Source organism: Hippopotamus amphibius, chromosome 12, assembly GCF_030028045.1.
Source record: "Hippopotamus amphibius kiboko isolate mHipAmp2 chromosome 12, mHipAmp2.hap2, whole genome shotgun sequence".
NCBI classification, from domain to species: domain Eukaryota; kingdom Metazoa; phylum Chordata; class Mammalia; order Artiodactyla; family Hippopotamidae; genus Hippopotamus; species Hippopotamus amphibius.
Window position 1 is genome coordinate 33,965,349 of NC_080197.1, and position 12,424 is coordinate 33,977,772.

The window sequence follows — 12,424 nt, forward strand, 5'->3', positions numbered from 1 at the left end:
TTAAGATACATAACTAATAAGAACCTATTGTACAGCACAGGGAACTCTACTCAATACTCTGTAATGACCTATATGGGAATAGAATCCAAAAAAGATTGGATATAGGTATATGTATAACTGATTCACTATGCTGTACATCAGAAACTAACACAACAATGTAAATCAACTATACTCTAATAAAAATTAATTTTTTTAAAAAAAAGGTTGTTTTGTAATGATAAAGGGGTCAATTCAGCAACAGGACATAAGATTCCAAAAGGTTTATATATTTAATAATAGAGCTTCAAGGTACACGAAGCAAGAGCTAATAGAAATACAAGGACAAGTAGACAAACTCATAATCATAGACTTCAGCATAATTTCCTCAATAATTGACCACACAATAGAAAAAATGAGTAAAGACAGAGAAGACTTAAATAATACATTATATTAGTTTCAGGTGTACCACATAGTGATTCAATAATTGTATATACTACAAAATGATCACCACAATGTCTAGTTAACATCCATCACCATACAGTTACAGAATTTTTTTCTTACGTTGAGAAATTCTTAGATTTACCCTCTTCGCAACTTTCAAATATGCAATAAGGGATCGTTAACTATCGTCACCATGCTGTATGTTACATCCCCAGGACTTTTTTATTTTACAACTGAAAATGTCTACGTTTTGACCACCTTCGGCCATTTCACCCACCCTCCCAGCCCCCAGGGAAATGCAAATTAAAACCACAACCGTCACCTCACTAGAATGGCCTGAAATAAAAAGTGTTGGTGAAGATGTAGGGAAACTGGAACTCTCATACTTCATACACTGCTGGTGGGAATGTAAAATGGTACAAACTCTTTCTAGGAAAACAGTTTGACAGTTTTCTTAAAAAGTTAAAAGTATACCTACCATATGACCTAGCCGTTCCACTCCTAGCTATTTACCTAAGGGAAATGAATGTGTATATGCACAGGACGACTTGTACACAAATGTTCATAGCAGCCTTATCTGTAATGGCCAAAAACTGAAAACAACCTAGATGCACGTCAATAGGAAATAGAATAAACTGTGATGTATCCCTACAATGGGATACTACTCAGCATTAAAAACAAATAAACATCTTGATGCATGCAACACCATGGGTGACCCTCAGAGTAATCAGGCGAAGTAAAAGACGCCCAGCAAAGGAGTAAACACTGAATCATTACATTTATACATGGAATCAAATGCAAGCCAAGCTGCAGGGACAAGAAACAGACCAACAGCTGCCTGGGGGTGGGGAGGGACACGTGGGAGGATTTCAGAAGGGTGCAACGCAGGACACTTGGAGGTGATGGATTTGTTCATTTTCTTGATTGTGGTGATAGTTTAAAGATTATATGTATGCCAATCATGCTCTTGAAGTGCAGTCTATGGTATGTCATTTGCACCTTTAAATTTTGTAAAACTTTAATAAAAAGCAGCTTATTGTAGGTCATTTGCACCTTTAAATCCTGTAAAAATTTAATAAAAAACAGTTGGGACAAATACCACTGTTATGTCCCATCCTCAAATTCTTTCTGACCACACGGTATCTTAGCGGAACTTAAGAAACAGTAAAGAGAATGCAGTGCTTACTTGAGAAAGTCTGTCTCCCTTTGAATCCTCATGACCTCCGTGCTTGTCAAACTCTTCTGGCCGGTTATATGTGCAAAACCAGGGAACTAAAATTAAGAATATATATAAAATCATGGTAAAAGCTACAGTACAGCAAAATTACATTGAGTTCATGTCAGTCCTTTGTCCTACCATATCCAGCAGCCATCTTTTAAAAACCATGATGGGGAAAGTCTAAGTAATAATTTTAATTAAAAAAAAATAAAGTGCTGTTCATCATCAGATACATATATTTCATTAAAAATAAGTTTATAAGAAAAGAGATCTGAACTACCATCAGACAGACCAGATTTCAGATTTCAGAAACCCATTTTTCTCAAAGATTAAACGCCTGGGAAAAGGACTCACCCGCTAGTCGCCTGCTGTTATCCAGCAACATTTAACTCACTTTGATACATTTTAATTGGAGCATCCTCTTTCTACCAGGCACTGTATTTGACGCAGGGTGGGGGGACAAAGATACACATTACACAGTGCCTGCACTCAAGGAGCTGAACTCGTGTACATCCGAACTACTGAAACACATGGGCTCGGCGTCGTAACACAACTGTGTTGAGTCCCACAGGAACCTGGGGAGGTTACGATCCCATTCACCTGCTCGGCAGGAAGAAGGGCTCCCCAGGGCGGTAACGTCTGAGCTGTGCCTGGGAGAGTGAAGAACAGTTTGCCAAGTGGACAGAAGGACAAAAGGAATTCCGAGTAGAGGAAATCCACGCATGAAGACACAGAGGCAGGGCAGTGATGGCCCATCCTGGAGGTCGGATACAGTCCAGGGGTCGGAGTGGCAGGGGAAGGGAACAGAAAGGACCGATGGAGGAGGACAGTGGAGGAGAGAAGCTAACACTTAAGGAGGGTGTGACAGTAGGAAAATGTGTCTGGCACTTTTTAGCCATTATCCCCTTGACATTTCACAGTGACCTCCTAAGGTCAATAGGCAATATTATTCCCATTTTATTTTTGTAGCATTTTCTTTTGATATAATTTCCAACTTAGAGAAAAGTGGCAGGGATGGTATAAGTAACTCCGACTTCGTTCATGTTGACATCTTGTCCCCAGTGCGCCATTCTCTCCAATAAGCATGAGAATAACCTGCAGTCGTGAGGGTCCCCACAACCACCACCCACAAACACTGTAGCACTTCCCAAGAACAGGTGTGTCCTCTCACACAAAAGTGCAAACATCAAAACCAGGAAAGTCAGTGGTGATACAACACTAGTATCTAATCCACACATCTCTGTTCACATTCCGTTAGCCGTGCCAGCCATGGCCTTCACAGCTATAATTTCCTCCTGAACAAGGGTCCAGCCCAGTATCGCACTTTGTACTTAGTGGTCATGTCTTTTCTGTCTCCCTTAATCTGGAATCGCTCCTCAGTCTGTCTGTCTTTCATGATCTTCACCTAGAGGATCTTCCTCAATTTGGTTTTGCCCAATGTTTCTCATGAGGATACTGAGTCATGCATTTTGGCACAAATGCCAGAGAAATACCAAGTCCTTCTCATATTAGGAGGCGTGTGTAATCCCCATTCCTGATGAGGCTGAGGCTCAGAAAGTCTGAGTCACTCATGTGGGGTCACGTCCTCAAGCCTGTCTGATCGCAGCAGGCTCCCTGCCGACCAAAATGCCTGTGGTCAGAGCTCAGGACTCCAGACTTGACGCCGCAGACCCCGGGAAGCAGCCCAGGGTTTTCAGTTGCTTGTGTCAGATCTAACATGGCTGAGCCCGGAAGTCTCAAAGTGGTGGCCTATTGGCCAAATTTGGTTCTGCCACTGACTGGCTTTCATCTGGACCATACATGCTTGTCCCCACAGTGCATCAACATTTAATTTGATTGTTAAAATGTTAAATTCAGTTATAACACAGACCGGTACAGGTGTGTGACTTCTCTTGCAATTTCCTCAGAGGTGGCAGCGCTGAGCCTGCAGGCCTTCTGGTCAACGGCCAGCTGGGCTTTCACTCCACATGGCCAGAGAACCCACAGCTCTGGGCCCCGACATGAACGCCAGGCATCCGCTGTCTTCCACCTTCCGCCCAGGCTGTAACTTGCACCCAGCCCCCTCATCCCTGATGGCACCCCTGGGCCGGAGGCTCGGCTCAGAGACACCTGCCTCCCTGGTGGCTGCTGACCTGTTGTAACACCTGCCACCATCCTTAACGCCGATGTTTGCTCAAGTAAGGACTGAGCTGGAGTAATGAGAAGAATTTCTTACCACATGAAGGAAAAGGGTGGAAGAGAAAAGTTTTGTGGTCTTTTTTGGCCTCCTTGGCCCTCTGAACTCTAGTCAAATTCCTAAATTTGTTCACATGTTCCTAGTTTTTTGGGGGAATCTGAACCTTGGGATCTTTATATACTGTTCTGCTTTATCTTTTCCTTGGAAACAACTCTTTAAATTACTAGGTGGGCAAAGAAATCTAATACTCAAGGAAGAAATTCTTTCTAGACACATTACAGACAATTATGGACATGTGAGACTGTTTTTTTGAAAAGTTATGAATATGTTTTGTCATATACATTCATTCTTCAAAACGATGTTATCTCCTCTCAAAAGCAGTATTATTCTTTGGGCTGCAGTGGCGAGCACTGCTCACAGGGGTCGTGTGTGCTCAGTAGTCCATTTGGAAACCAGGTCATCCTTCTTCCTAGAAGACTGGGAAGGGCAATCCTCTATTGCAGGGATGGTTGTAAGTTCATTTAGAGGGGTTTACAGGCAGGCCTTACTAGGTCTGTGGTCCTCTGGCCTGGGCTTTGTCGTTCTCCAGAAAATGCAGTGGATGGGCAGGTGGAAGAACCCAGGAGGTCAGGCTGAGTTATACCACGGCACTGGGGACTGGAAAGGAAGGAAGGAGTTGGACCTCGGGATAAGGATAATTGGTCTTCCAGGCCGGTGATTCTCAGACTGGGCTGACCATTGGTCACCCACAGACTCCATCTCAGGCTTATGGAATCAGACTACCTAGGAGCACTGCAAGAGCAGGTAGCTGGTAATCTATATACATACTTAAAATTCCCCCCCAGGTGGCTGTGATGTGCAGCCAGGTCTGGGAACCATGCTCCTGACCTCCTTTACACTGGAGGATAAGTATGAACAGCCTTGAATCATGGGTACACAAGAAGCAGTTGCAGTTGGATAGAGAATGTGACTCCAGGAACGCTCTACCTGAGGCTCAGAATTGGAGGAAGAGAGCAAAGTTTCCTGGGGTGCCCTTAGATGCCAAAAGTCTAAATGGAATTTTATAAATACTGAAAAATCAAAGTGCTATCATAGTTATAGAAGATAGCTCGTATAAGGGCATCTTTCTTGTGTAACACAGTAAGAATGTATTGATGAGGCTTTTATTTAGGTTGTAAAACCTCTCTCTTGTCAAATCCAATGGGCAAGTCCCCGTCTTTGCCTAAGCTGAATGCTCAGTCACGTGCGTAATGACCACTGCCTTCCCCTCGAAACCCTTTCTTCTCTCGGCTTCTATGACAGCACGGTTTTTTTCTTACTTCTTAGACTCTTCCTCCTCTGCTCAACCTCTAAGTCAAGAATTTTGTCTGTGCCATCTTCTCTTCGTTTTCTGTCCAGCCCTGGCAGGTGATCTCACTTAGGCCCAAGCTTTAAATACCATCTAGATAGTGAATATTTCATTACAATGCTACAGAAAAACCCAGACGAACTTTTTGGCCAAGCCAATACCTCCAGCTCTGACCTCTCCCCTGGCTTTGCATCTTCATGTCCAACAGTCTACTTAACACCTCCACTTGGGGAATTCCCTGGTGGTCCAGTGGTTAGGACTCCGTGCTGTCACTGCAGGAGGCACAGGTTCGATTCCTGGTCAGGGAACTAAGATCCCACATGCCATGTGGTGCAGCCAAAAAAAAAAAAAAAAAAAACTAACAAACCCCGAAAAAACCCACCTTCACTTGGATGTCTGATGAGACCTGAGCACCTGCTCCTCCCTGGTCTCCCTCATTCTGATAAATGGTACAATCATCTCCAGACGCTCAGGCCAAACCCCTGAGAGTCACACTTGGCTCCTCCCTTCCCTCACCCCATCCGCCTGACCCCGCGGCCAAACCTGCCAGCCCTACCTTCAGAAGGCCGCCTCCTGTCTCACCACTCCCGCAACCTTGGCACAAGTCACCATCACCTCTTGCGCAGAGCTAAAGCCTCATGAGCAACATTCCTCTCTTACTCCTCTACTCTCCACACTGTGGCCAAGGAGAAAGCTTGTAAATGTCAATGAGATCACGCCTTCCCCTCCACATGGAGTCTCTTCACCATCAGAAGAAAACCTAGACTCCTCGCAACGGGACTCACCCCAGCGTCTGTGATTCCCAGCCAACTGCCAATCAGAATCACTTATGGGTGAATTTTAGAAATGTTAAACCATGCCCAAACCTGACACCAGACAGAAGAAGGCAGAATTTCTGAGGCTGCGGTTTGAAAGCCCTCAGGTGACACGTAGGTGTAACCACATCAGAGAAGCACAGTGCCCTGAGCTCTGGCCCCACCTGTGCCCCCCCCACCTCATCTCCCACCCTGCTCACCGGCCTCTATCCTCATGGCCTCCTTGTGACCCCTCACTGTGCTGAACTTGATGTTACTCTGCCAACGTCTCTGCAGGGCTGATTTCTGTTCATCTTGAAGGTTCAATTAAAATGTCACCTTTTCAGGGGGGCCCTCTCTTATCCCCCTGAATTAGGACACTGTTCTTCCTCCATGTTCATTCTCTATCCCAGGGCTTCTCAAATTTGAGTGTATCTCAGAAGAAGGGCCAATTAAGACAGAAGATTGGGCCCACCCACTGAGGCCGTGACTCTGAAGGTCTGGGGTGGGGCCTGAGGGTCTGCATGTCTGATGAGCTCCCAGGTCACACTGATGCTACTGGTCTGGGGACCACACTTGGAGAACCGCTGCTCCATCCCGTTACCCAGCAATATCTTTTTCACGACACATCACTATTCTTAATTTTTTGTTTGATTATTCACATTTATTATACGCCTGCCCCCGTCCCCGATACAATATGAGGTCCATGAGTACAGGGGCCTTTCTTGTTCAACCAGGTATCCCCAGCTCTGGAACAGTGCCTGGCACGTGGTGAAAAGGCAAGGATACTTCCTTAAAGTATTTCATGAGAAGCATTAAAAGCACAGTAGATATTTAGTACCCTAAAGATTTTCTTTAGAACTTACCTGGGGCTGCTGGGTGGCTGGTCTAGAGCCTGATTCTTCACGGAAAGCTGGGGTTTCCCGTGGACTCTCTGAGAAGCGAAGATCTTTCAAAGTTTTAGGGTCAGTTCTTTCACCCACGTCTACAATTATATCAAAAATGTCATTCTGTGAATAGCTGTAATTATATATGTCTTCATGCAAATGTGTCTTCATATTTAGAAACCTTTAAATAAGGGGACACTGTTGTCACATTCTTTCTCTAAAGTAGTAATTATACAAAGAAGCTCCCACTCAGTTGAATTAATAGCAATAAAGAAAAGAATTAGCCGAGACTGAGAAAATTAAAATCTGCCTTGCAACACTCCACAATATTCCACACCAGGCTGGGAAAATGGATAAATCCAGTTGCAAGGTTAGCAGGAAACATTATGTGCCCCAAGGACACACTGCAGCTGTAACACGTTGTAACAGCCCACACTTTGAGTGACTACCGTTTCTTACTTGCCAAGAAACCTTGTTCTCTAAAATCAGATTATCAGAAACTTTGCTGTTTGAAATCACATCAGTAAGAATGAAACATCCAACTCTTGCCTGGAAGACCCAAGTCACTTTGACATAGAGAAGTAGCCTACATTTTCAACCCTGGAGCAGAGTTTCAGAGAAAGGTTTCTAAGCACAATATTCCAGGTTTATTTCTGTTGTTTCCAAGGTAACAGAACCCCGGTCCCCTTCTCCAGTCCATACCTCAAGGTGACCATTTCACACTGAGCCCTGCTTTGCTTGAGCCTATCAAAACTCTTCTTTCATTTAAATTTCATCCAAAGTTCACCCTTCCCCCAATAACTGTTATCTGTGCTTTGGTTGGTGAGATTACCACGGCTCCTCTAGTGTATGATCTCCCGCGTTGTAATGAATTGATAAAGATATCTATCTGACTCTGCTGGGCAGGTTGAACATTCCTCATGGTCTTAAGCTGTTAGCTAGGAAAGCATTGAAAGTCAAATTACAGCTTACTTTTATTGTTCCAGTGTTTCTTATCCAACCCTTCTGCAGACAAGAACACAAGCACTGAACCTGTTTGCTGGTTTGGAATATTCAATCTCATCTTCATCCTGTCACATCGTACCTGGGAACTTTCCAAGGTTAACACTCCAGTCCAGTTTATTTTCAACATTCTTGTATTTCTTCCTTCCTTTTGATTCAACAAATCCATTCTTCAGTTCCTAGGAGGGAAGAGATTGCATATCAGTCCCTCAACTATGCCCGTTTCGATATGAAAATTAAAAGTTCCATGGTAGAGGTAGTGACATAGGCTGCACTTCTTCCTGAAAGGGGTTTACAGTCATTTTCACAAAGTGACCTCTGTCTCACCTTTCCCTGGAAACATAGGGCTTTGAATCTGGCCTGTCTGGTTGGCCGCACGTCTGCCTGGGAAGCCCCACCAGGTCCAGTAGGAGGCAGGTGGCAGCACATACAGGCAGGATGTCGCCACCATGGGAGTCAGAGTGACAACAGAGGGACCACCAGACCCAGGGGCAAAGACAGAACTTCTGTCCACTACCTGCCCACACATGGCCCCGAAACATACACACACTTCTCTCTGGACTTTCTTCTCCTTGGGCTCATTCCTCATGCTTGGCTCAAGCCTGAGCACCTGCTGCCACACGTGGGCTCAGCCCCTGCCCAGTGTAGACCCAGCGCCCCACCCGACACCTGCACCTACTGCTCCACTCCCACAGCCTCCTCTCTGGTCTCTGGTCGATCATTAGACTGAAGGGACTCCCAAAAAACTTCCCATCACCCTGGAGACCTCCATGACTGAGACTTTTTCGGTTGGCTGCCTTCCCATGGGCTGATGCATCCTCTGACCCTGGGATCCGTCTCACTGACGCCCAGAACCCAAATGTCCTTTCTAGATAGGTCTAATTCATTCTCCAAAGAGGTGAGACTTTGCAGCTACTGGGGGGTGAAGGTTTCAACATAATTGAAGGCCACACCCACTGAGGGTTTCTACTCATCTGATGCATCTTGTCAACAAGTCTACACGCTCCACCCTCTCCTACCTGCCCCCACGCAAGACGCTGAGCACGGCAGACGTGCTCTGGGAGCTTACAGGCCATGGAGAGACAGACAAGGAGCAAAGGAGTCACAGCATCAAAGCATTTTATAAAAGGAGAAGGCCTGGGTGCTAGGGGAGCAGAGGCAGAGCACAGTGTGCGTGGCCGGAACGTAAACAGGGGAGTCACAAGGCAAAGGATGACTGAGGGCAGAAACTGACTCTTGGGATGACAGGCTACAGGGCCCTGCTTTCTTCCACAGGTATGCGGAGCCACTGAGGACACAGGAGCAGAGACGATGACGCTTGCCAGGAATCTCCAGTGGGCGGGGTGGAGGAGGGACTGACCAAAGGGTGGGAAGTCAGCAAAGATACTCTGCAGTGGTTGATACTGACCCCAATCATAAGGATCTGGAAATGGACAGAGTGACTCTGGTGGTAAAGGAAGGAGGAGACGTGCCCATGAGAAAAGGAAACAAGGATGCCATGAGGACCCAAATGCCTTATCTGTCATCACATACCTGCTTTGGAGGATCTTTGAGGACACTTTCCACGTTGTCTTCTGAAGAGACTGCATCTGGTGGAACATAGTCCACCTGAAACACCTTCGTTACGATGGCGCTCTGTCTGCAGTCTCTGAAAATTATTCAGAACAGAAAAAGTCTATGTGTTACACAAAGATTGAAAGACAACATGCCCAGCAATTAAGATGACTCCATAAAAGTCCCTTAGTCTAGTGACTACAGTTATTGCATTTCAAATTGGAGAAACCAAACTACAGCTTCTATAGTCTTGCCTTTTTCAGGTTTTCTCTTGCCAGGTAACAAAACACTCCAAAACGTAAGGTCTTAAGATACACAGCTGTGGGTTCGCCAGCTGTGCTCCTGGTTGCCGCCTCTCGTGTGGCTGCAGTCAGGAGTCAGCTGGGGCCGGAGTCAATCCAAAGACCGACTCGGCTGGATGTCCAAAATGGTCTCTCCCCTCATGTTCTAAGCCTGGCCTGGGCTGGCCAGTCATCTCTCTCCTTCCCTCTCTGTCCGTCTCCCTCTCCACGTGGTGAACTTGGGTTTCCTCACAGTGTGGAAGTTGTAGGGATGTCAAACTCCCTACATGGAGGCCAGCTCCCCGCAGCATTTATGTTCCAAGAGACCAGAGCAGACACTGCAACGCGTCCTGTGGTCTGGCCTCAGCTTCCTGCCTGGAGCATTCTCTTGGTCAAAAAGTAAGTCACAGGGCCAGCCCCGAGCAGAGGGGCTGCCCTGGGAGGCATGGTTCACGGGGGGCAGTTCTGGGGGACCAACTACTGCTCTCACCATAAAGATGTCATACCTCAAGCCTCAAACTACTCTAAAACAAAGAATGGAGTTACCTATACATCATTCATTCCATATGAGTCATGGGAATTTTCCTTACCCCAGCTGTGGGTAGCATAATACACGCTGCCCTAGGAGATTTTAACTGTTATTCCTCAAATACGAGCAAGCTTTCAATTTATTCGTAATATTTCACAATTAATCTTGCTCCTCTCAGATGCAATAAAAGCCCCATGAGAAAGCAATGCAGAGCTGCCCAGAACTAAACTCTGGCGGTGACTTCATCTCCGAACCAGCAGCTCATCTATACTCTTTATTTTTTTTAACAGTTTTATTAAGGTATAATGTATATGACATAAAAGTCACCTGCTCTAGGTATATAATTTGATGATATTCTGTAAATGTACACAACTGTGCAACCACCACTGTAGTCCAGTTTTAGAATGCTTCCATCACCAAAGTTCCCTGGGTCTCTTTGTAGTCACTCCTTGCTCCCATCTCCCACCTCAGGCAACCACCGATCTGCGTTCTGTCTCCATAGTTTTGCCTTTTCTAGAAATTTAAAATAAATGTAATCATACAGATAGAGTCTTACAAGTCTGGCTGCTTTTACCCATCCTTTTTTTTTTTTTTACTTTTTAGATTCATCCATGTAGTTGCGTAGATCAGTAGCTCGTTCATCTTTATTCCCAAGTACTATTCTGCTTTACGGATGTACCAGTGTGTTTACCCACTCCCCCGTGGACGGTCATTTGTATTTTTTCCAACGTTTGGATCATTATGAACAATGCTGCTATGAGCACTCACACATGAGTCTTTGGAGGATAAGCCCTGGAGGTTGGGTTTCCTCTTGTTTGTAATGCAAGTGCCTGACTTATGCTCTGCTTGCTGAGGCAACCACTTCAAAGGCTGGTGATCTTGAGTAGTCACACTGCTGGCCACAGGACTAGATAAAGACCCAGGCCACCTCCCCCATGGAGGCTCCTTTATCTTAGAGATCTTGGTTGGTTCGATGACTGACCAACTGGGCTGCTTGTGTTTTCTCCTCCCGTTGTAAATTTGCGCTCTTACATTTAAAATTCACCAATAAAGGTGAGCCCCTGGAACCCTAGGTCCCCCTTCTCAACCCCAATAAAAGCAGAGCCTCTGGCCTATGATTTCTCCCTTCCTCGCTCTCCCCGCAACTCCCCACACACACCCCTCTGTCTCTTTCTCTCTACTTGTGACCTCACTGTGTGCCACCTAATTCCCAGGACTTGTAGGTAATAAACCTCGTCTCTTTCAAAGTTTCCTAATGATTATTGCTGAGGGCCTCTTGCAATCACAATAAGAACGAGGGCCGGTCCAGCCACACGTGTGGACAGATACACAGGAGCAGAACTGCTGGGTCATATGGTCAGTGTTTTTAACTTTTTGCTTGCTTCATCTTACATTCCCATCGGCATCATCTGAGGGTTCCAGTTTCTCCACACGCTGGCCAACATCTGACATGGTCGGCCTTTTTTGATCACCTGTACCCTTGAATATGTTCTCTGTCGGTATTTGCTTGAGATGTGTCCCTAGTGTATTAGGATACAGGCTTGGCTGTTGTAAAACAGAACTGAAACAACGGTGGCTTACACAAGCAACAGGCAGTAATCCACCCAGAGCTGTGCAGAGGAGCCACAGTGACAGGGCCTGCGGTCGAGTTTCCACCTTTTTGCTCCACCATATCTAGGACATTGCACATGTCCTCTGACCCCACGTGGCTGACCACCACAGCCACATTCCAGCCAGCGGGAACCATGGCCCACCCCTTCCTTTAGGGCACAATCCAGAAGTTGTCACATCACTTTCACGTGCATCCACTGGCCACACCTGGTGACGTGGCTCCTGCTAGCTTCAAGGAGGACTGGGAAATAGCTTTCTTCTGGGCAAGCACGTGTCCGGCTAAAACTCATGGGCTCTGTGATTCTTAAAGAAGGGGAACACAGACATCGGGAAGAGCCAGCAGGCTCTGCCACATCGTGGTGAACAGGCGTTGGTGTATTTGTTTGATATGTTTAACTCTCACTCCCACTAACTTGTACTGAAAGCTCACAGCTGGAACTCAGGTGATTCTGTCTGATCTCCCAGGAGCTTCATGCTGTTTACAGTGCCAGCTGTCTTCTTTCTCCAGTGCTTCTTTGTCTGCTTTGCTCATTGATTTTCATATTGGCCTTTGATTCATTTTATCTGTTTCATTATCGTTTCTTTTGCAATTTCTCAGATTTC

At 45.8% G+C, this 12,424-nt stretch overlaps 1 protein-coding gene and 1 non-coding gene across 12 annotated transcripts in view; one reads left to right on the plus strand and one right to left on the minus strand.

Moving 5' to 3' along the window:
- DZANK1 (double zinc ribbon and ankyrin repeat domains 1) overlaps positions 1-12,424 on the minus strand; it is a 65,952-nt gene that overhangs the window by 45,703 nt on the left and 7,825 nt on the right. For 10 of the 11 annotated variants that reach the window (XR_009048504.1, XR_009048505.1, XM_057703409.1 and 7 more), the window contains exons 4-7: positions 9,380-9,494; positions 7,929-8,025; positions 6,824-6,942; positions 1,607-1,692 (exon numbers count right to left, since the gene is read on the minus strand). Coding sequence is in view for 9 of the 11 variants with exons in the window: in XM_057703409.1 (XP_057559392.1) it covers positions 1,607-1,692; positions 6,824-6,942; positions 7,929-8,025; positions 9,380-9,494 (417 nt within the window). In the remaining 2 variants the exon portion in view is untranslated. Of the gene's footprint in view, positions 1-1,606; positions 1,693-5,719; positions 5,762-6,823; positions 6,943-7,928; positions 8,026-9,379; positions 9,495-12,424 lie in introns of those variants that run through there. The other variant, XM_057703411.1, reaches the window with a different exon arrangement.
- On the plus strand, positions 5,399-5,471 carry TRNAD-GUC (transfer RNA aspartic acid (anticodon GUC)). Its single transcript has one exon. It is a non-coding gene; the product is annotated as a tRNA-Asp (tRNA).